Source organism: Mytilus trossulus, chromosome 3, assembly GCF_036588685.1.
Source record: "Mytilus trossulus isolate FHL-02 chromosome 3, PNRI_Mtr1.1.1.hap1, whole genome shotgun sequence".
NCBI classification, from domain to species: Eukaryota; Metazoa; Mollusca; class Bivalvia; order Mytilida; family Mytilidae; genus Mytilus; species Mytilus trossulus.
In genome coordinates, this window is record NC_086375.1 from 54,587,431 (window position 1) to 54,612,187 (window position 24,757).

Here is a 24,757-nt window from a genome sequence, read left to right on the forward strand (position 1 = left end):
CAGGTATTTCACATCCAATTTTTTATGGAAATATTCTTTATAAAGCACAAAGGTGTCAGTATTCACCTCAGAAACTTACAAAACCTTTAAATAGACTGATTAAGAAGGGATATAATTACAATACTGTTGTCAAGTCATTAAAGATTGCATATTTTGGCGTTAATATTGAGTCACTGATAAGGTCTTTGCGTCGGAACTAAAGACATTTATTCTAACAGTTGTTGGCATGACACGGGTTATGTTCTTCTCATATATGTTATGATCAGGTATAATACTAAACCCCTAACGGGAAGAATTGTGCCTGAGGTTCATATGATGAAATCATAATCTTTCAGTCAGTTTAATTGAAGTCTGGAGCTGGCATGTCAGTTAACTGCTAGTAGTCTGTTGTTATTTATGTATTATTGTCTTTTTGTTTATTTTCTTTGGGTTACATCTTCTGACATCAGACTCGGACTTCTCTTGAACTGAATTTTAATGTGCGTGTTGTTATGCGTTTATTTTTCTACATTGGTTAGAGGTATAGGGGGAGGGTTGAGATCTCACAAACATGTTTAACCCCGCCGCATTTTTGTGCCTGTCCCAAGTCAGGAGCCTCTGGCCTTTGTTAGTCTTGTATTATTTTTATATTAGTTCCTTGTGTACATTTGGAAATTAGTATGGCGTTCATTATCACTGAACTAGTATATATTTGTTTAGGGGCCAGCTGAAGGACGCCTCCGGGTGCGGGAATTTCTCGCTACATTGAAGACCTGTTGGTGACCTTCTGCTGTTGTTTTTTTATTTTGGTCGGGTTGTTGTCTCTTTGACACATTCCCCATTTCCATTCTCAATTTTAGTAATTACATGATCTTTTTATCAAAGCACAGACATTTATCTTGTCTTATCATTATTCAAGCATAAAAAAAGTCATTACTATCTAGGAAAAGAAGTATATAATTCAAGATATGCATAAAACAGGGAGACATATTATATTGTATTCTATTGTTCTGTCAATGTATTCTTCCATTTTTTCTAACTTTAAAACAAGTTTTAAAGAACTGCAAATCCAAGGGTTTTTAAGATGTCATAAGAAAATGAAAATTGTTTTGGGCTTGTGCAAGGCATGTTTGTTACTCTATTTATGATCTTTTTAGTAACGAAAATTCACATTAAACTGCATAATGTCACATGAATATCTTAAAATTTTATGACTGCCAACATCCATCAATGATTATAAAGCTGCAGAACCCCTTTTGACTAAAAGTTACATTACTAGTATATTTATAAAACAATTTCTATAATTGATGTCTGAATATACCTGATGAGTATACAATAGGGGGAGTAGGAGGGGTCCTGATTCCAAAATCTGGGGCTTAAAAACACAAAATCCTGAGGTTCTGAATTTAAATAAAGTTTAATTCCCAATCCCTTAGGGGTAAATCCTGAAATCCTGAGCTTAAAAACACCTGATCCTGTATACAGTCCTGATAAAGGTTCTGTTCCCCCTATGCAATAGTAAACCCCCTACACAAAGAAAGTTAGTATAAAATAAAATATCTTACAGCAAACATAGGACATATGCTCCTGACAAAGTCTCGCTGTCTCTCACAAGAAAACTCCCATCATCCTTTGCCTGTTGAAGGAGCTCTTCAGCACGAAGTCTGGAAATTCCTCTGTGAAAGTATGCTGCAGACATCCTTGTATGGATCTGCCTTAAACTTGGACGAGTGCCTTTAGTCCACCTAGTTATTACAAAAAAAGATAAACATTATTATAAGATAAAATCTAACAAAATATTCACATCATATATAATTTCAATTTTTGAGGGGGCATAGTCCTCCTCAATTCATATTTATAAATCTAATTATAATAAGTTTCTAACCTTTATAAGCAAATAAATATCCTAGCAAAAAGTTTGTAAAATGCTGGAACATATCCTTGGTTTAAAATCTAAAATTAAATACATCAATATCCACAGGCTAGATTTAATATATATATATATATAGTCAGTCTAAAATTTCACTATTTCTTGCATAATATTAATAAAATTGCACAGTACCTCAAAGAACAGAGAAAATAATTCTTGTATTGCACTATTTTACTAGCACATTTGTTAACTTCCTCTATTATTTTTCATCTCATTTTTAAACAAATGAGTAATTCTTTCACATACATACATTTATTGCTTATCTGGAATGAATCTTAATTCCTCACTGACAGTAGGAAATTTATGACCAGAAATGTTTGTTTAAATAACATGGCATTACTATGTAACACAAACTATTTAGTTTAATGATTACCCTGTAACAGATTATTAGCAGACTGAGAGCTCAAAAACAAATAAGCCACATGTATCTGTCCCTAGCTGAGGAACCAGTGGCGGATCCAGAACTTTTCCTAAGGGGGGCCTGCTCCAGTCATGCTTCAATGACTCCCTATAGAATCAACCAAATTTTTCCCACAAACGGGGGGGGGGGGGGGGGGGGGGGGGGTGGGGGGTGGGGGGGGGCAGGCCCCCAAGGGCCCCCTTGGATCTGCCTATGGGAATATTAACTCCTATGGTTGTCATTGTCTTGGGTTTTTCTGGGTCATGTATAAATAACTTCCAGGCTGGTGGGTTAAGATCATGTCCCTAAATCTAATCTTTTGTTTTTTGCCTTTTCAACAACCTTTTTAGTGACCCTCAGGTCAAAGGGATGATGTCTTGCACAGACAGAGAATGGTCCTTTAATTAGCCCTTAAAACTGTTCTGTGAATTATAACCAAAGGTATAATTAATGATTAAAGCAGTATGCTTATAGTACCAGTGGCGGATCCAGAACTTCTTGTAAGGGGGGGCCCGCTCCAGTCATGCTTCAGTGATTTCCTATATAAGCAACCAAATTTTTCCCACAAAAGGGGGGGGGGGCCCCAGGCCCCCCCTGGATCCACCTTTGAGTACATTGTTACATCAAAAGTGGATTAAAGCAATTGGTAGTTATTAAAAAAAAAACATCTGAGAAGACTGAACATGCTGAAGGGACTTGTAGTACTTAATGTCTTCATATTTGGAATATTTCTGGACCTCTGACTTCCTTGTATTAATACTTTTAGATTTCAGCACATTTTTTGGAAGCTCCATATTTGTTAGTCTTATTTTCATTTGTTCAGTCAAAAAAATCTGCTTATATTACAAAAATTAGCTTTTTGCAGGAGTTTATTCAATGATAAAATAATGAACTTTATCATCCTTCCCTACACCTATATTACAATGCTCTTTCGCTCAGTAATTCTCGTATCAAGACTTGAAAACGAGACCAGGCATTTTCAGCGACGTCACAATGTGAGAGGTACCGATTATCGATTATCTGCATGTTGATATCGTAAAATATCAGCTGCGAGACATTATATGATAAAATTGAGAATGGAAATGGGGAATGTGTCAAAGAGACAACAACCCGACCAAATAAAAAACAACAGCAGAAGGTCACCAACAGGTCTTCAATGTAGCGAGAAATTCCCGCACCCGGAGGCGTCCTTCAGCTGGCCCCTAAACAAATATATACTAGTTCAGTGATAATGAACGCCATACTAATTTCCAAATTGTACACAAGAAACTAATATACAAGACTAACAAAGGCCAGAGGCTCCTGACTTGGGACAGGCGCAAAAATGCGGCGGGGTTAAACATGTTTGTGAGATCTCAACCCTCCCCCTATACCTCTAACCAATGTAGAAAAATAAAGGCATAACAATACGCACATTAAAATTCAGTTCAAGAGAAGTCCGAGTCTGATGTCAAAAGATGTAACCAAAGAAAATAAACAAAATGACAATAATACATAAATAACAACAGACTACTAGCAGTTAACTGACATGCCAGCTCCAGACTTCAATTAAACTGACTGAAAGATTATGATTTCATCATATGAACATCAGGCACAATCCTTCCCGTTAGTGGTATCATAACATATATGAGAAGAACATAACCCGTGTCATGACAACAACTGTTTTTAGAATAAATGTCTTTAGTTCCGACGCAAAGACCTTATCAGTGACTCAATATTAACGCCAAAATATGCAATCTTTAATGACTTGACAACAGTATCGTAATTATATCCCTTCTTAATCAGTCTATTTAAAGGTTTTGTAAGTTTCTGAGGTGAATACTGACACCTTTGTGCTTTATAAAGAATATTTCCATAAAAAATTGGATGTGAAATACCTGAACGTATAAAAAGTCTGCATGTTGAGCTATATTTACGAATGATGTCTTTATACCGATGATAAAATTTAGTAAAAGTTTTGACTAGTTTGTGATATCTAAAACCCTGGTGTAATAATTTTTCAGTAATACATAAATTTCTCTCGTTAAAATCTAAAACATTATTACAAACACGAGCGAATCGTACAAGTTAAGATATATAAACACCGTAAGATGGTGACAAGGGAACGTCACCATCTAAAAACGGATAATTAACGATAGGAAATGAAAAATCATCCCTTTTATCATAAATTTTAGTATTCAGCTTTCCGTTAGTGATATAGATATCAAGATCGAGGAAAGGGCAGTGGTTATTATTAGTATTAGCTTTATTTAAAGTAAGTTCAGCAGGATAAATTTCATTAATATACATACTGAAGTCGTCATTATTGAGAGCCAAAATATCATCCAAATATCTAAAAGTATTATTAAATTTGTTTATCAGATATTGTTTTGATGGGTCTTTGCTTATTTTTGTCATAAATTGTAACTCATAACAATACAAAAAGAGGTCCGCAATAAGTGGTGCACAGTTAGTCCCCATTGGAATTCCGATAATCTGACGATATACGGAATCCCCAAAGCGAACAAAAATGTTATCTAGTAAAAATTCAAGGGCATATATAGTATCAAAGCATGTCCAATTAACATAGTTTTTTTGTTTATTGCTACTAAAAAATGACCTAAAAGAGTTTGAACATATATATTCACATTCTGATTTTTTGAATGCCCATTTAATCAGGTGTGTGAATTTTTTCTTAATGAGAATGTGAGGCAATGTGGTATACAGGGTAGAAAAATCAAAACTTTGAACAGATTCAAAATCACCAATAGGAGCATGCAATTTATCAAGTACTTCCAACGAGTTCTTGACACTCCAAAAGTAATTTATTCCACTATTTTCGAAGGCCTTATTTGAACAATTTATTATAAGGTTTTTAATTGTACCAAGTGTGCTGGTAAGAAGAATAGACAATTTAGTAGTTGAACAATGGCTTGAAGACGAAATAAATCTATATTTGTAAGGGGTTTTGTGTAGCTTTGGAAGCCAATACATAGTTGGGACTTTCATTGTATTTGGCTCTGCTTGTAAAGCGGTGGCTAAAAGTTTATGTTTGTTACAGATTTCGTTTTCTGAAAATGGAGTCAGTTGGAATGTTGGTGAATTGGTGATTTCCTTTTTCAGAACCTCAATGTAAAATTTACGTCAAACAATAATAATATTATTAGCAGCTTATTGGCCGGAACAAAAACAAATTCCTTGGCTAGTTCTTTTAGTTTATGTTTGATACGAGAAATAGGTTTATTGTGGTTATTGTTAATAGTAAAATGTTCTTTAAAATGTTGAATACGTACATCAACTATCTTCATTACTGAATTAAAAAAAGAGTCCAAAGATTTTTTGTCAGCTTTTTCCCGTTTTATCCATTTCATACAGTAAGTATGGAGTGAGTCGTCGATGATATTACGACACTCATTCCAATTAATAATTGACGGGGGACGATATTTAGGTCCTTTACTGAGGAATGATTTTAACTCTCGGTCTTGAACGATGCTAAGATCTCCTGTTATAACATGGGAAATAGGTCCATAAATATATGCGGAATTACTGCAATTACATGAAGTAGGTGTATTTTCAATGATATTAACATCTTTACACAATTGACCATAATTAAACACAAATTTCCGGGTAGATTTTCGAGTGAGCGTAGCGAATGAGATCAAAAAGCTTTCATATAATGTCGAGCAGCTGATATTTTACAATATCAATATGCAGATAATCTGATAATCGATTTATGGGGCTATATTTGCGTGTTTCAGAAGTGTTAAAAGATGACTTGATAAGTTCGGGTCAAAGTTATTAACATCGGTTCAAACATTATGATGTCGCTGATATGTCTGGGTCAACGTATTTGACGTCACAAAGACATGATACAAAATAATATTAAGAGCTGAACAGAGTGATATAGACAGTGGGACGACCGATAAGAGAAGTTATCAGCAACGTCACAATGTGAGAGGAGAAGTTATCAGCGACGTCACAATGGGAGAGGAGATGTTATCAAGCATGCTTTCCTCAAGCGTAAAACTGTCTTTGGAAGAGGGCAAATAACCATTAATAGAATGATAAACAGATAATTGGGTTTTCTTCGTATAGATATCTTAAAATATCAGCCACTCAATACAATGTGAAACCCTTCTGCTATGCTCACTTGCCAAAAAGGTTCACATTGTGGCTAGTGGCTGAAATTTTACGATATCAATGTGTAGAAAACCCGATAATCTATACTTATAACTCACTTGGAAACTGTGGCACCCTATATTTGACAACAAAAAATACAGAAAAAAAATCACTGAAGCCTTTGTGCAACACAGTTGATAATTCTTGTAATCAAGTAGTCATACTAGAACTCTTTTACTGTCTAGGTCTTAAAAATGTCTTAAAAATATACATCCCCTTATGAAGATAAAGTAATGTTTCAAGATATTTTTTCTTTCTCATACAGACAAATGTTGACAAACTACTTGTTTGAAATGTTTATGTTAGTGAGAAATTTATCACATTTGTTTGATGTTTATAAATTTATATAACATCAAAAACAACACATTATCTCAATAATAAATGTGTTTTTTAAAATATAAAAGAGGTTATAATTTAAGTTTCCTGAAACTTGGAATGATATCCTTTTTTTCCATGTGTCTCATTACCTGTTATTATGTTGGGATGGTGAGTTGTCTCATTGGCACTCGTACCAAATCTTCTTACATCTATATACCTAAATTTGGGGAATACCTACATGCAAGGTAAACCTAAATGCAGGGTATGACTAAATTCAGGGTAAACCTAAATGTGGGGTATTTTAGGTATACCTAAATGGAGGGTATACCAAAATTCAAGGTATACCTAAATTTGGTGTAAACTTAAATATTGGGTATACTAATTGCAGGGTATACCTAGATGTGGTGTATATAGCCCATATACCTAAATGCTGAGACTATCCCAAAATCCAGGGTACACCTTAATGTGAGGTATACTAAACGAGGGGGGGGGGGTATACCTAAATGCAGAGTATACCAAAATGAAGGGTACACCTAATTCTAATGCAATTAATTTGTAACAATTGTTCTGATTGGATGACAGCAAGGGTAAAATTCTCTATCTCCTTGTCTGTAACTAAGGAAGCCGACATTTTAAATTTCGGAATGTATCGACATGTTATTTCTACAATAATAAACAAAAAACTCACTTGTTGCGCCTAAAATTCTTCTTTTTATTAAATTTAATTACATTCTGAAGCATACCTATGACGTCATCTAGTGTAGGGACCAAAGAAGATAACATCTTTTCGCGGAATTTTCTTTAATGAAGATTTTACACTGAAATAATGACTGAAGTTTAATTATGAACTTGTTTTGCATTAGAATAGAGATAACTGTATTGTATTTGAAGCTTTGCGGACGTCCATCGGTAGTTTTACTGTCGCAAATACCCGTTTACCTGTCTCCGCTCAGCGTCGCCAGGTAACCTAAATTTGCGACAGTAAAACTACCGATGGACGTCCTTAAAGCTTCAAATACAATACAGTTATCTCTTAAATGTGGGATATACCTAAATGTGAATACAGGGTAAACTTATATGTGTGGTATGCATAAATGTGACATATACCTAAATGTGGCATATACCTAAAAGTGAGGTATACATAAATGTGGCATATACCTAAATGTGAGTTATACCTAAATGTGAGGTTTACCTAAATATGTGGTTTACCGAAATGTGGTATATTATACCTTAATGTGTGGTATACCTAATTCATTAATGTGGAATATACCTTAATGTATGGTATACCTAAATGTGGCATATACCTAAATGTGAGGTATGACTAAATGTGGAATGTACCTAAAGATGTGGTATACCTAAATGTAGGGTATCATACCCATATGAGTGGTATACCAAAATGTGAGGTATACCTAAATGTAGCAAATACCTTAAAGTGTGATATACATAAATGTGTGGTATACTTAAATGTGTGGTATACCTTAATGAGTGGTATATCTAAATGTGTGGTATACCTAAATGAATGGTTATAAGACCTAAAAGTGTGGTATAGCTAAATGTGAGGTATGCCTAAATGTGACATATACTAAAATGTGGGGTGTACTTTAATGCCAGGTATTCCTAAATGTTGGATGTATCCTAAATGCAGGGTATAACTAAATGGGGTATACCAAAATGCAGGGTATACCTAACTGCTGTGTAATTACTTTAATGTGGGTTATACCTTAGGAGGTGCTGGGACATCTTTGTAGATTTTTATTTTTATCATATAAGTTTCAATGTCTAGTTGTTTATTGATTAACTGCTTATGCTATTTATAACCTTTATAGAACTGAATATATATTAAGAAATTAGCATACATATATAAAGTGTACAATTACACACAGAAATATTTTCCACAATTCTAAAATAATATATTGTTCACATATTAAAATATATATTGATTTTCTGGGGAAGTTGTTCACACAGATTATTATTGACAGGAGATGTCATAAAACATTTATGACTATTAATAAGAATACAGATATTCCCAATATTTTAGCTACATGAATACAGTAACCTGTGTTTTATCCTGAGACAATATTTAAGTATTTATCTATGCATTATAAGCAAATAAAAAACGACTCAGCTTATTGACCTCTTTAACTTACAGAAAAGTACAATCAGAAAAGATGCTATGATAATTACAGACCGACTGTCAGTGACCTTGCTTTTTATCCAATGTCACAGCTGGTGTATTGACCTTCTGGTCAGTCATTTTTAATGTAAATGTACAAATAACTTTTCTTTATTCAAGTAAAACTGTCAAGCGTACATATGTCATCTGTTGTTACATTATCACAACTGATTTATTTACATCCTACACTCTATTTAATTTGTAAGTCTAATCAAACTTTATATCATTTTGATATTTCTTTGTGACTGATAATTATTTGCCTTAAGAAAAGACAGGTTGACCCAGGTCAGATTATAAGCGTTTCTTGAATTCATATGATGTATATAGAGACAGAGAACAAAGAATATTACAATTGTAGGAACAAATTATTTTCAACATTTTGAAGTACAAATTGAAGGAAAAGAATTAGGATACCAATACAATTGAGAATGAAAATAGGGATTTGTGAGAGACAACAATCCGACCAAAAACCAGATAAAAGCCAAAGTCAATCAATTGGTATTAAACACAACTAGAAAATCTGGCACCCGGAAGAGAGCTTCAGCTGGCCCCAAGCATATATTTATTTTGTCTCCATGAACTTTTAATCTATGTGTAGTTGAATGAAGTCAGGAATTGCCAAACTTCTAAGAGCTATTTTACTTCTAAATTATAACTAAAATATAGCCAATCATCTTTTAAAAGTTACTTTCTACTTAAAAAAAACCAAAATGGATTGTTTGGTTGTTTAACAAAAAGATTCTTTAAGTCTTCCAAGTACAAAATGGAGATCATAAAGTTCCAAAATATCTTTCTACTTGAGGTACATTATCACAGACTGCAAAGAGGTCTTTTAAGAGTTACTTGTACATTGCTTGATAGCATTAAAATTGAACCTTGTTTTGGTGCCTTTTTCTGTAGAAAATATTAAATACAGTTTTAAAGAGGAACTTCTCCTTGAAACACTTGGTTTTACTAAACAATTGGCATTAAAACCTGGCAATTAGTGCATATTAAATACTCAAAATTGCATGATTTTTGAAAAACTGCCATAATCACCATTATGTAAAGATCATAAGTAAATTGGTCCATATATATTTCTGTAATTTGATGGTTAGTTGTTAAAAGTTATTTCAACAAACATTCTGAACATTGAGGTAAAATAAGGGAATATTATTAACTTCATTGTTCTTCCTTTGTATAACAGCCATGCAATAATTCCAAGAAGAAGATTGAGGCTTTTTAAATGCTCACCAATTTTTTCCTGTTGTATTTAATTGAATAAAAATCAGGTATTTATAAAATACTTGACCATTATTTCAAAAGGTTTGTGTGTTTGTATCCAGTCCTGCCTAAAGTAATGACCATATATAAATTCCCTGCTGAAGAGTTCCAGCCTTCCTATACACCTTATCGCTATTTGTCCGCCATTACTGGATGTCACTCAGGTTCCTGTAAAATTTTGACGTCATAAAACAAAATTTCTGACGCCACAATGGAAAAGTGATTGTTGTCTGTGTCGAAAGTTCAAGCGGCCAGGTCAGCCGGGATTACCATAAGGTGTATTGACATGATTGATATGCTTCTACATGACTTTATTTAGAACTTCAAATTAATCCAAGAGGCTGTCAGAGCGACAGCAAACCAAATTTATTAACATTTATTTGTGTCCTGGCATTTTTCAATATCACAAGAATCATAACAGATGAACAATGAAAGTGAAAATTGTCAATATCAAATTTGACCTCCATGTTGTCATCAGTAACAACATATTAAAATTTCAAAAGCTTTGGTTGAATAGTACATGAGTAAATGCAACAAAATAACTGGAAACCCCCTTTTTTCAATCTTTCAAGATCCATAACTCCTGAATAGAAAAAGTGGAAATTGCCATTATTGAACTTGATCTCAATTTTGTCATCAGTAACAACATACTCAAATTTAAAAAAACCTTTGGTTGAATGCTTTATGAGTAAATGCAGACATGACTGGAAACACCATTATTTAATCTTTCAAGAACCATTACTCCTAAATGGTAAAAGTCAAAATTGTCATTTTTCAACTTGACTTTCGTTTAGTCATCAGTTACAACATATTAAAATTTTAAAACTTTGGTTGACCAGTTCATGAGTAAATGCATGGACAGGACTGGAAACGCCATTTTTCAATCTTTCAAGAACCATAACTCCTGAACAATAAAAGTCAAAATCCTCATTATTGAACTTGACCTCCATTTTGTTGTCAGTAACACCATATTAAGATATTAAAAGCTTTGGTTGAACGGTTCATGAGTAAATGCAAATACAATATTTGGCTGCTGCCAGCTCGACCACCTGACCACCCCACATATACTCAAATCAATAACCGACATTTTTGTCACAAAAATCCGGTTAAAAAGGAGATGTCAGGAATTTGTCAAGGAGACAGCAATCTTAATTTGTTTACTACAATAATATTGTTCTTTCATGTGTTTCCTCCCTACACTACAGCAACCAATATACCTATAAAAAGTCCCCTTTTCGTCTTCCTCTTGAAACATCTATTTAATAAAAACCTAATTTACCCTCTTTATCACTTCTAAAAAATTATGCCATATTCCTATGTCAGACCAGATTTCATAAAAATCAGATATTTAACGCCCCATTAACTGTTCATCAAACCTGGAAATGAAAGATTCCTGCCACACTAGTTATAAAATAATCAAAACATTTATAAACCAGAGATACATCAAACAGTACTTGCTGGCATCTTTATAATGAGATTTCTTTCATTTTCAAGTGTTCTAAATACATCTATTAAACACTCATAATTCAATTAGAGAAACAGCTCTGTCAAATATTTAGCTGAGATAAGTACATCTACTAAATTTCAACATGATGTTAAATTCATGATTGTGAATATTTTTCCAATCATAAAACAGTATTAAATTTCAAAATTAAACAAATTTTCTAATTCAGTCAATTATTTGTCAAAAAGTTATGATTGCATATGAGAGATCTCATAATCCTGAATTATACCAAGGAAAATATGGAAACAACTACATGTCCTATGCTAAAAAGACATAGGACATTTTCATATATTTAGCATATAATGTATTATTTCAGATGTATCACCACTCAACAAATTAAGCAGCAATACTACTTTAATACATTATTGACAATTTATCCTACCTTTTATCCCAAGGCCACACACCCTCCACAAATCCACAAAATAGCATTGTTCTATCCATTCCTCAGCTGTCACAATGAGTATATACTTTCAAGTAAATTACATTAGAAAATTGTAGAGCTCTCAATCAGATGCATCATAACATGATTTCTTGTCTCTAGTTATATATCAAAACACTTAAAATTATTCAATTGTCTGGGTTTTCGATAAAAGATTCAACATCCAAAGTCAAAAGATAACTTCCCTTCAAATATCAATAAAACATCATCACATTCAGTACAATTTAAATGACATTTTCAAAAAATGTGTCAATTAAATCTGTATTAGTCCAGCATTTTTAAATACATGCATGAATATAAAATCACACATCTGCAAACTTTAACACCATCTGGAACACATGTATTTTATCCTTTCACAGCAATGCAGAGAATTACCATACATTTTGACACATCATTTTAAAGATGACATCACTGAAAGTCTAGAATGACAGCTCTCATTACAGATCAGAAAGAGTTAATTTACCAAACACACAAAGGAAATTCTTGTCTTTTCTGATTAGCCCAAGAAGTTTTGTTATCCAGACCTAAATATTCCATTCTTTGTTCATCACAATAAAGCTATTATATTCCATGTTGTTAAAGTGTTAAAAGTGAAATCTCTCAAATCATTGTCATTATCATTGCACTGAAGGTTTAAAGAATCCAAGATTATAAAACACACAAAAAATCACAGTCATGTCTCTTCAATTTAACATAAAATCTTCCAAACTTAATTTCTATTCCAAAATATTAAAAAAAGTATAATAACAAAAATTACAAATTATGAAATTTCAGATATTATGTAAAAATTTTCCAAATCATTTGTTATTATCAAATCCACTATTTATCTTTTAAATTCCTATGCTATCTGATCAGAATGATAATCCATTTAAAAAGAAATTTAATCTACTTATAGTTACAATGAACTTGTAATCCTTGTTATCCATAAGATCATCCCTATAGAGAAATCCAATTCAGTTAAAATGACCAAGTAATCTTGAAAATTATCCTTTAAAAATGAAAATAAACTTCAATTTAAATGACCTAAGATTCCACAATCACTTCAATGTTCAATCTTCTACTGATAACAAATAATTCCAGCAATCAGGAAATATATTGACCATAGAATTGATCACTAATAGACCTACAGCCTATATTACTCATAACCTACCATCAAAATCAGCTGATTGAGAGGAATATAGTATTTTACAGCTGTGAAATCTTACACCTGTGAATTCTACCTGTAATAATTCAATTAGCCTGCCTCAGTAACAATAATTCTTATTCATATTTCGCCTTCGGTCTCAAGTAATGAATTAGCTTAACTTCTCTTTGAGGGGTGAAGCTTACATATAATATCTCTGTTTAAAGAAACAAGCTATAGTATAATACCTGACCAGACCATATAGCTGGCCAGTGACCTTGACCCTAGTATATAAGCACCTGTTCCATAATAACTTGTCATTATTTTTCTTGAGGGTGGAAGTGGACACTTCACGTAAGTTCTTTTTAGTTGTTTTATTTTTATCTTAAATTTGGGAGAAAGTTCTTAAAGTTACATTAACTTGTCTACGAAGTACGACAAGTTCTAATGTTATTTTGTTATTTACAAATAATAATTCCTCAATTGTCTACGATGTATGACAAGTGTTGATGGAAATGAATTTAAAAATTTCTTGTCTACGATGTATGACAAGTGTTCATGGGAATTTAATTAAATATTTTATTGTCTACGAAGTTTTTGCATTTAATAGTACGATGTACGGCACATGTGTTACTTAATTCATACTCCTGTTTGTTAAACAGGTAGATATTTAAAAGTATTTTTATTCACCGGAAGGTCGTGAGTACTCTTCACAATTTACACGTGTTTTACCTGCACAGGTACACATTTTTGTATTACAATGGCTGAATTTGTTTATGCAAATGTATTGTTTTTGCAAGATGTTTAGAATGATGTTTACACTTACTAGGGTGATGGTTATGATTTTCATCACCTCTGGAATGTTTTAGAAATTAAAGATGATAAATTTAGTAGGAAATCAAGAGGTATTTTGAATAAATCCTCTTCTTAAACAGTTATAAAACCTAGTAGTTTTATAATCGGTCATAATGGCATATGGCAATTGGAAATAATTGACAAAGCAACAGAACCTGTAAAAAGTAAGTTTTAAAATGTAGTGCTACTTGTATAACTTCAATATCTACTTGATTTGTGAATGTTTCTCACGAAAGTGCTGTTGAGATTTAAGATAGGCATGTATATTGATACATTTACTCATTATTGTTAATGTAGTAAAGAACCTGTATGAATCATGAGGTTTGAGACAGTTTCACTGCCTTCAACTCTAGCAGAATTTGTAGAGAAACCTGCTGCTTTATTTGAATTTTGCCATTAAAGGCTTACTTTTATTAAGATTTAGTTCTATTTTTTGATCTGATTTACTGAAATGATACGGTGTATGTACCTCTTTTTGGAGTTTGTGCCATGGCTGATGATACATGTAGTCCAGCCGGAGTTGTATTTGATACGTCTTTTGATCCTGCATTAAGGTTTTCAGAAGCCTTTAAAGCTTCTTTTAGTGAGATTAATGGTCCATTATCTCATCCTGTTTGTTGAACAGTTTAATCATGATTTTGATAAAATCAGGATAATATAAAGTTCATAGAGGAAATAATACTATCACACTGAGAACTGTGACAATCCTAGTGTGTCTAGGATAAATAAAAAATCGAAATGGCATTGCCTAGACAGGCCCACTCTGTGGTTTCAAATATGCAGGAAACCCAGAGATACTTTCTTAAGGGGTTGATCATCACCCCTATTGTTGAGTTGGCTATTTCTTGTTGTAAGAATGAGCCATTGGATCTTGATAATACAAGGATTTTATTGTAAAATTCTATTTGTTTGTTTGACCATGGGTTTCTGGTTAAACCCATAGGAGATGCTCAGAAATATTTAGATGATAAAACTTTTTTGTAATTCTGTTGTGATAGTTGCTTTTTCACATTTCTAGTTATGATTGCAAAAAGCAAACTTGTGTTTATACAAAGATTCTAAAGCAAATTATAGATTCCTTGGAAGAGGTTCTAGGTCTAACAATTAATTTACTCCCAGCTGTTATGGGAAAGGCAATATCAGTTTTTTAACTGCAGATGCTCTGTTGGTCAACAAGTGTACTATACTAGTAGGCAATTCCCTTCATTGAGAGGGAGAGGTTTCCAAAAAGGGAACAGAGAATTTCGAAGAGGTCACTTTTCTCAACCAGTTGCTATATATACAGTAGATAACTTAAATATTATGATTTGGAAAGTGTTTCTAATGATCTATTGATATTAGATATATTAAGAAATGATTATAAAATTATTCTTAATGATGTACCACAAGGTTTATCATTTTTGAATTAAATACATTTCACCTTTCATAAGGATGAATTATTTTCATAAGTCCAAAAATTGATAGCTTAGGGAGCTGTTTAAGAGGTTGATCGATCAATGGAAAATCAGTTTATTTCCTATATTTTCTTAGTTCCTAAGAAAGATTGGTCTTCAAGGCCTGTATCTATTTGAAAAATTCAAACAAACTTAGTTTGTGGCTAATCAGCATTTGGAGCAGGACCATTTATCTTTTGTTTAGATGTAATTCTTTTTAGAATAATTATCTATATATATATAGAGAGAGAGCTAACATCTATAGATCTCACAGATGCATATTTAAGTATCATTTATGATTTTATCACAATTTCCTGATTCATGTGGAAAAGACATTGATATGATATTCATGTTTTTTGTTTTGGATTGGCTTCTGCATCAAGAGTTTTTACTAAGGTTTTAAAACCTGTCTTATGTATTTATGAAATAATGTCACTTGAAGTATATACATGCTATAGTTTTAACATTGATGGTTCTTTTATTATGGATCAGAGTTTAGATTATTGTATTGTGAATACAGAAGAAGTGGTGCAAATGCTTGATAAGCTGTGCTTCAGAATAAATTTTGAGAAGTTGGTACTTATTCCTTGGAAGCACATTGTTTTCCTTTGTCTCATTATTGATACTGAGCTTTTTTAAGTTTTTTCTGACAGATGAGAAATGGTAAAATTATCTCCCTTGGGAAATTTTTCTTAAATAGAATTGTGTAACTGTATTTTAGATGATTTACATCATATATTGGTCTTGTGACGAATGCTTTTAATGCAGTATCTTTGGGAATGTTACATTGCAGAAACATGACGAGAAATAATGTTGAAACACTGTATAGTTGTTACAAAGTTTATTATCATCAATAGGTGACATTTTTTAACATTTTTAAATCAGAAATTAAAAATTTGATTTATAGACCCATCCAAATAAGTTTTTGGATTGAACCAGATTCCTCTGACAAAAGAAGGATTTGGGATCCAAATTTGAAGAAAATGTTTCTGTTGGTAGAATTTATTGGAGCTTCTTTAAGAGTATGCACTCATTTAATATAGATTTCATAGTATTGTTGGCTATATTTTTCTTTTGGAGAAAAAGTTTTAGTCACAGATAGTTATACAATCAGAAAATACTATTTCAGTAGCTTTTATTATGCAATAGGAGGTTTTAAACCTCTTTGTCACTTAACATGCTTACTACAAATATTTCATTATTTGGGCTTGGTGTTCAAGAAAGAACATTTTTATCACAGCTCTTTATATTCCTGGTAAGAAAATTTTTGATGCTAATCATATGTCTAAAAAATTTACAGATTCAAAAGGATGGCAATTGAAAGAAGATGTATTTGTTTTGTTATTATTACATTTTCATTTTCAAATCTGTAGATAATTACTTCATTGTCTTTAGACCAACAAGCTCCTTTCAGAGATGTTTGTATTTTTCATGATCAGAATTAAGACCTTTTTTTTTTTTTTTTTTCCCATCTTTTTCATTGTTGGGGATAATTATAAAGAAAATTATTTGTGATAAAGTTAAGAAGGCTTTTGGTTATCCTTTTTGGCTTGCTCAGAGTTGGTTTTCTTTGCTAAGACCAATTTTAATTTATTTGCCAGTTAAACTGCTAAGCATAAAAATTAGTAACAATGTTGTATACTGAAGATAATGTCTTTCCGTCAGGAAGAGACTTAATTTAACTGTATATTGTAAAAAATATAAGTGAACCAACACCTGAAGGGTTGATTGTGCAGTAGGGTAAAAACATGTGTATTATACTCAGAAATCACTTTAATATAAACAGGAGATTTCAGAATCATTTGTAAAATATATTTACACTTCATCTTGGAGACCTTGCATCTATAATCAATCATTATCAATATTTTTTGAGAAATTTCCTTATTTGGTGTGATCAATTCCTTATCACCATCTAAAAAGGATGTTATTGATTATTGAAATTTTTGTAAACACAAGCTTTTCATATTCAGCATGTTTAATGTGAATTTTCCTTGTTCTATGTTGAAACAGACTTTATCCTTTAAGAAAAAGATGTTACTTAATTTGTTTGTTTACTACATGTATTTGTGTAAGTTTGCTTAAACCTGAATCTGCAATTGAAGAGTTAGATACTCTTTCACTTGGGAGATGAATTTAGTGCTATCTTTTTTAGGTTCTTAATATTCATTGGAGTATTTAACATTGATGATTGTCTTTTATACTTGTGTCTTTATTTGCCTTGACTACATGTACATCTGCCTTAAAGTACTATCTTTATCAGCTGTAGATTTACATTCTATGTCTTTCATTCAGAGACATGGCACTTTATTTTTTCATATACATGAGTTTTTGAAAAATACTAGATCTGTTAGTTAGTTTACCTAATGAGGTGATCAAAGGTTTTGATAAACCAAAACTTTGTGTTGTTAAGACAGTGATTTATCAAGTTTTGTGTACAAAATAGGTGAGAGAATTCATCTAAGTCTTTTCGTAAAGTTTAGATAGTTAGAGAAAGTTCTAATTTTATCTGAGGTTTTAAGGTTAACTCATTTAGAGGAACCTCTTTTTAAGTGCTTTTTGCTTCAGGATGTTCTATTAAGGACATTATGGCAACAGTTTTGTTTGGACATATGGTAAAACTTTTTCAAGTTCTATCACAGGAAAGTAAATAGTATCAGTACTAAAACACAAATACAATTCAGTTGTAGTTACTGGATGATCTTGTGATTTTTATCCTTTATTAAATGTTGGCATTTATATAAAAATTGTTTTTAGTTTGTGTCTACACTTTAAACAAGCTAATTCATTACTTGAGACCGAAGGCGAAATATGAATAAGAATGTTCCTTCATCCAAGCATATCTTGGATGTGCAGGATGAAGGTCATTCTTAGAATATGAGCCTGAGGCTCGAAAGTAATTAATTCCCACCCTAGGGATTATCATTCAGACCCACCCTTTTCCACTGGGTTTTATATTTGGTCGACACAAACTTGCTTTAAATTATGACAAGTTATTATGGAACAGGTGCTTATATACTAGGGTCAAGGTCACTGGCCAGCTATATGGTCTGGTCAGGTATTATACTATAGCTTGTTTCTTTAAACAGAGATATTATATGTAAGCTTCACCCCTCAAAGAGAAGTTAAGCTAATTCATTACTTTCGAGCCTCAGGCTCATATTCTAAGAATGACCTTCATCCTGCACATCCAAGATATGCTTGGATGAAGGAACAATCTTACATAAACCACATGTCCATCTTTAAATACAATCAATGAGGTTTGTACACTTTTCTTAACATGAAAGATATGAGACAGCAACCCAATGACAACAAGTGACAACAGATGACAACAAATGACAACAAATGACATCAAATGACAACAAATGGCCAAGTGACATCTAAAGGTCAATACACAGTCTTTAACAATAAGCAATTGTCTCTATGAAGATACCTGAGTCTTTACATTTATTAATGCTTATAAAAAATAAGATGTGGTATGATTGCCAATGAGACAACTCTTCACAAGAGACCAAATGACAAAGATATTAAAAGCTATATGTTACAGTATATCCTTCAACAATGAGCTTAGCATGTATTGTTGGGTTCCTGTCTAACTGAAAGTTACAAATACTTGAATACCTCAATCTTATTAATGAATATAATAGTTTTTCAATACACAAATTCAAGCTTCCTGAACATAGAATTTGCCAAAACAGACAAAGTGTCTTTCAAAATTAAGATGGATACTTACATTGAAATATTTTATCACCTGTTGAAAGTAACATTAATCTAAAGTAAGTTTTTTAGATAAAAAAAAAAATAATTGGCAGCTTTACATGTCTTTTGAAAAATATCTGTTTTTATAGAGATTAATCCAAAGAAATTTAGTATAAGATTTACTGGTATCTATCACTTGTTTTCAAAGGTTAACTTAAGACTATCTGTTGAAGGTCTTTTTTTTTCATAATAAGATCTTTGAAATTTTCTTTGATCTTCCTGAATTTTAAGACTAATCAGCTGATTTAGCACTTTCAATTTGACCATAGAGACTATATATCAAAATGCAAAAGAGGTTCAAGTAACATTATACACTGTTGATTAAAATCTTCTTAAAAGTAAAAAAAGCTATATTTATATAAATCAGCTGTTTTCATTGTTTTTGAGGTAACAACTGATTTTTGCAGACAATGATTATGAGATTTATAATACCTTCTGTCTGACAGGTGTTATAAATATAAGTATTCTCTTTGGCTAATGAAATACTGCTATATGAATGATAATATGTCTATAAAATATGAACATAATCTGTATTTCTCTTCAATTTGTCAGAGTTCTCATCAATAATTGTTCTATCAGTGAACTCTTCAGTATAAACATACAGGGACTTTCCAGTTTTATGTAGTACAATAAATAAACAAATCTTCTTTTACATTCATTAATCCTAATATCAAACATTCACATCTGTGAAAGAAAATAAATAATGACATCTAAGTTCTGTTTAGAAAGAAGATGATAGGGGTCAGCTGCTTTAATCCAAAGTCCATGTGGTAATATGATAAATGTTTTCTGACTGCCAGTACAGAGATATCTTAAATGTTCATCTGTTGCAGCAGTTGTAAACATCTTAAGGCTCATAGTTGACCATTATAGATTTTCTGTTTGACAGAATAGATATTTGGTTTACATAGTTTGTAGGATTAGGAAGGCCAGGAATTTTAGTTAGTGTGAGTGGAAGTGTTTTGCACTGGCACTATCAGCTGCTATATATCAAGATCCATTGAAACTACACAATGCACCGATTGATTTAAATTAAGTTCATGTAAAACATATCAAAATGAGCAAAATTTCACTGTCATACCCTGATATTGTGAGTGAAACTCGTTTGAATAACTTGATGTTGAGGATGAAACTTAGTGTTTCATTGAATTTATAAACTAAATTAACTTCCTTTCATAGAAGCCAAGAACAGTTTGATGAAAGTTTTCCTCTTACAATGATTGTAGTAATATTTCAAACTGTAGGCAAATAGGAAGCAGTTGTAATAAGTCAAATTAGGATTATAAAACTGTAGACTAGTTGAATATACAAAATAATCCCTGGATAAAAGCCATTTAAAAACTTTGACCAAGGTTTTCTACCTAAAGTCTCTCTGAAAAAATGTAAAAATACACCATGACATCAAAAGTGACAAAATAGTCCAAATTGCTTAGAGTGTAGCACAGTGCTTGCTTTTTATGCCCTGTCCTTATTAACTTAACATCCGATCAAATTGTATCTTCTTACCACACCTACATCATGTCAATATACTGACAGCATAAACATACTAACTGAAGCATGTAATCCAGGTCACATAATTCTTGATTATGCCTCATTCTATTAAAACCTAAAACTTAACTTAAAATTTGGACAAATAAATATTTGAATGAATGAACAAATTTAAAAACTGTATGCCCAAGTCTCATTGATGCTTTAAATATGCACCTAGATAATCCTAAAGCTAAACATCTTTCAATTATCTTAATCTATTAGCAAGCATGACTAAATTATAAAAATAATCAATTTGTTTGCCTGAATTTACTCTAAAAAGTTAATCCAATTGTTGTAAATATAATAAAAGTACAGAGATATGTATGGTTATGAATTTAATTAAAGATCTCCATACATATGTCAATTTCATCAATCCTATATATATATCACATTACTATAACAGTTCAATGAAAGTCCAAATTAGTCATCAAATTGATTGAGAATTCTAAGAAATGTATCCCCATTTATCGATTATTTTGTGTGCAAATATTTACTGGTTTTTCACTTAACTTTTATCTGCAGAATCTGATGCAATTTCATTGATTGATTAAATGATAATTTTGAATGATTACATCACTTTAACACATATTACAAGCATTGAAATATACACTAATCTTAAAGTCCAAGTTGTTTGGTAATTTCCCTCCTAACCATCTTACAAGATATAGACAATAAGTAGAAAAGATGATTTGTCATAGTTTTTCCTATGCAATTAAACATAAGCATCTTGAGAAAATGTTAATTCAGAGGTCCTCCAACACTCTATAAACATTTTTTTGACAATAAAAGTAAATTCAGAAGTTAAAACAAGCTTTAAAGAGGTTTCCTTATTTTCTAGTGATTCTAACCTACATAATTATTTAAACACTATGCAGTATTTGAAAATTTTTAAGTGTTATACTATTTCAGGGGAGATAACTCAAAAATATAAACCAAATATGATACAAATCATGTATGTCTCTACTATTGCACTGAATTACAACACATTACAACAAATCTGATTAAATGGTGTCTGTGATAAATATCAAAGTTTTTACATTATCATGTCTACATGTTACATGCATCATAATTAACAGCACATGTGTTTTATTTTCATTTTTATCAGAGCTGATAGCCTCCCTTTCATACTTGTCAGGGTTGGTAACCCCTTGTCAGATAACTACCAACGATTTAGACAGACTGGATCAATTAACTCATATAATGGCTTCTCAAGCTTTCTTTACAGATTTTAAATAAAATTATGGTAAATTTAACAGACACTTACCACCAGGATAAGGGCAAAAGGTTAAGAACTTAACAGTTTATAATAAGATATATTTACCAGTAACCCCAAAAGTCAGGAATTTGAAGGCTAAACTAATAAATTGATTCCCTCATGTAGAAATTGAAAATAATAAGTATTGCTATAAAAAACTCAAAATTTCATTCTAAAAAAAAACAACACCAAAAGATGTATGATGCCACCAGTTACTAAAGATTTTTTTTAGTTTCTTTGGAGTTAAACATTCACAGGTTTAAGGAGCAGATCTGCATACAAGATAATCTCAAAGTTTTACAGGAGAATGTATCTAACACTAAATATTTTATACAGGCTATACTCCATAAAACTTGACAAATATAACAACCTGTTTAATTTTTAATCATGTTTTGTTCAGTTTTGGTGGTTAAAGATGCATTTAAATCATCTCTCTTGTGAAAAAAGTAACAGACACCAATATTTTGTAATGACAAATGTCAACCAATTACTTTAAAGTGACAGGCTATAATTATGATTTGTATATGTCAAACAGTTACCTAAAGTGTACTATCTTTATTTTATTGATTTGAAAGCCTGTGTATGTGCTTCGAGCCAGAACTATTCAATTATTAATACCCTCTCCCCTAGTGGCAGTCCAGAGGTGAAATGAAATTAACATAACTTGGTCACTTAAGTCACATATGCATTTATCATATTAACAGTACAGAAAAAACACACATACATGTATATTGAATAAACATAAGAGTAACTTGTTAACTTTCGCCTACATTTCTACATTCGATCTACACATACAGCACAAAGCATGAAATTGAAACAGTTTCTTATATTTTGGCTTTAATCATGTACATGTATACATGTGTTGATCTTATCAGTGTTGTTTACAGGGCCTCATTGTTCATCTGTTCCTTAAACAGCTTCTTGTATTTTGGCTGTAATCATATACTGTAAACCAATTTATTTTCGTGGATACTTTAATTTGCTTTTATTCCTTACTATCCCATTTTGTGGGTATTCAAAATTTGCTTAATGTAATTAAATAGGTTAAGTTCTAAGTTTTACATATTTTCCAGGATTTATATTCGCGTTATGTATCTACCAGCAAAAAATGCTTTAATAATTAGCTCATGAAAATTAGTTGCTTTACAGAAGTTGTTTACAAGTAACTTGTATTTTGGCTGTAATCATGTGTGTTTTTAATCAGTGTTGTTTTGAAGGGGCCTTATGTAAAATCTGTTCCTTATAAACAGTTTACAAGTAATGTAATTGTTGCAATAACAGCATGCTTCGTTAAAAATATAATTTCATAGATGAACACCCTGGTCAGTTTAAATGGCAACTTAATTTTCTGTATTTATAAGCTACATACTTCTCTGCTAGCAAATGATTCATTGTCATAAAAAACTCAAACAAATCTTATCAACAATACAAAAAGAACAAGGAATAAATAAATAGTAAAACAATAAGGTCTTTCCTCATGTAGGGGAAAGACCTAAATAAGCATTGAATTCCTTAGCTTGGAAATGTTTTTCAGTTCTTACCTAGTGTTACCAACAGATAAAATAATAGCCAATTCTTTAGTAGCTTACCTAGTGTTACCAACAGATAAAATAAGAGCCAATTCTTTAGTAGCTTACCTAGTGTTACCAACAGATAAAATAATAGCCAATTCTTTAGTAGCTTACCTAGTGTTACCAACAGACAAAATGATAGCCAATTCTTTAGTAGCTTACCTAGTATTACCAACAGACAAAATGATAGCCAATTCTTTAGTAGCTTACCTAGTGTTACCAACAGACAAAATGATAGCCAATTCTTTAGTAGCTTACCTAGTGTTACCAACAGACAAAATGATAGCCAATTCTTTAGTAGCTTACCTAGTGTTACCAACAGACAAAATGATAGCCAATTCTTTAGTAGCTTCTTGGTAGTCATTGTCAACCATAAAATCAAACACTTCACCTAATAAATCCATGTCTGAATCCATCGTTTAATAATCACATAACTCAAACCATTAGATATTTAATATAACAACACTATTCTTATTTCTATGTATCAAGTCAACATTCAAGGACCACTTTTGTATGAATGTAAAAATAATTCTAGTATTTTCAATGTACATTGCAGTTATGTATTTTTGTATATTTCCTCTTATTTTAATTCAATTTTGGTCTGAATTCAGAGTAAAGTTTATAACAGGATATAAATATAACTGTAAGATGCTAATCATTTCTATAGGGAAGTTACAGTTAAATACTGTTACATGTACATAATATACTTAAACATGTCAAAGGTACTTATAATTACTTACTTAACACTTAAACCTGTATATAAACACTTTAAAAAAAGGTTTAATGCATCTGAGGTCATATAGTCTTTGATAAAAAATAACATTTACCACTTTTTATTTCTCCATCAGATAATTTTAGAGATAAAAATCTATACTCTATCTAACATCCTCACCCCTGTATAATACTGTAAACTAACTTATTTTCGCGGATACTTTATTTCACGTTTTACCCTTTGTAGACCACTTCGCAGCTTTTTAATTTCGCAATTTTTGGACTTATTTGATGAAGTTAAATAAGAAATGATCCAAGTTTTACACATACGCAACAATTTATATTCACGTTATATTTCT

General features: G+C 31.6%; 1 protein-coding gene across 7 annotated transcripts in view; it reads right to left on the reverse strand.

The window, feature by feature from the left end:
* The window catches only part of LOC134711858 (phosphatidylinositol 3,4,5-trisphosphate 5-phosphatase 2-like), a 70,901-nt gene that overhangs the window by 34,783 nt on the left and 11,361 nt on the right, over positions 1 to 24,757 (reverse strand). For 3 of the 7 annotated variants that reach the window (XM_063572799.1, XM_063572800.1, XM_063572801.1), the window contains one exon: positions 1,545 to 1,724. In XM_063572799.1, the coding sequence (XP_063428869.1) occupies positions 1,545 to 1,678 (134 nt within the window). In that variant the 5' untranslated portion in view covers positions 1,679 to 1,724. Of the gene's footprint in view, positions 1 to 1,544; positions 1,725 to 12,107; positions 12,499 to 23,993; positions 24,244 to 24,757 lie in introns of those variants that run through there. The other 4 variants (XM_063572797.1, XM_063572802.1, XM_063572796.1 and 1 more) reach the window with 3 other exon arrangements.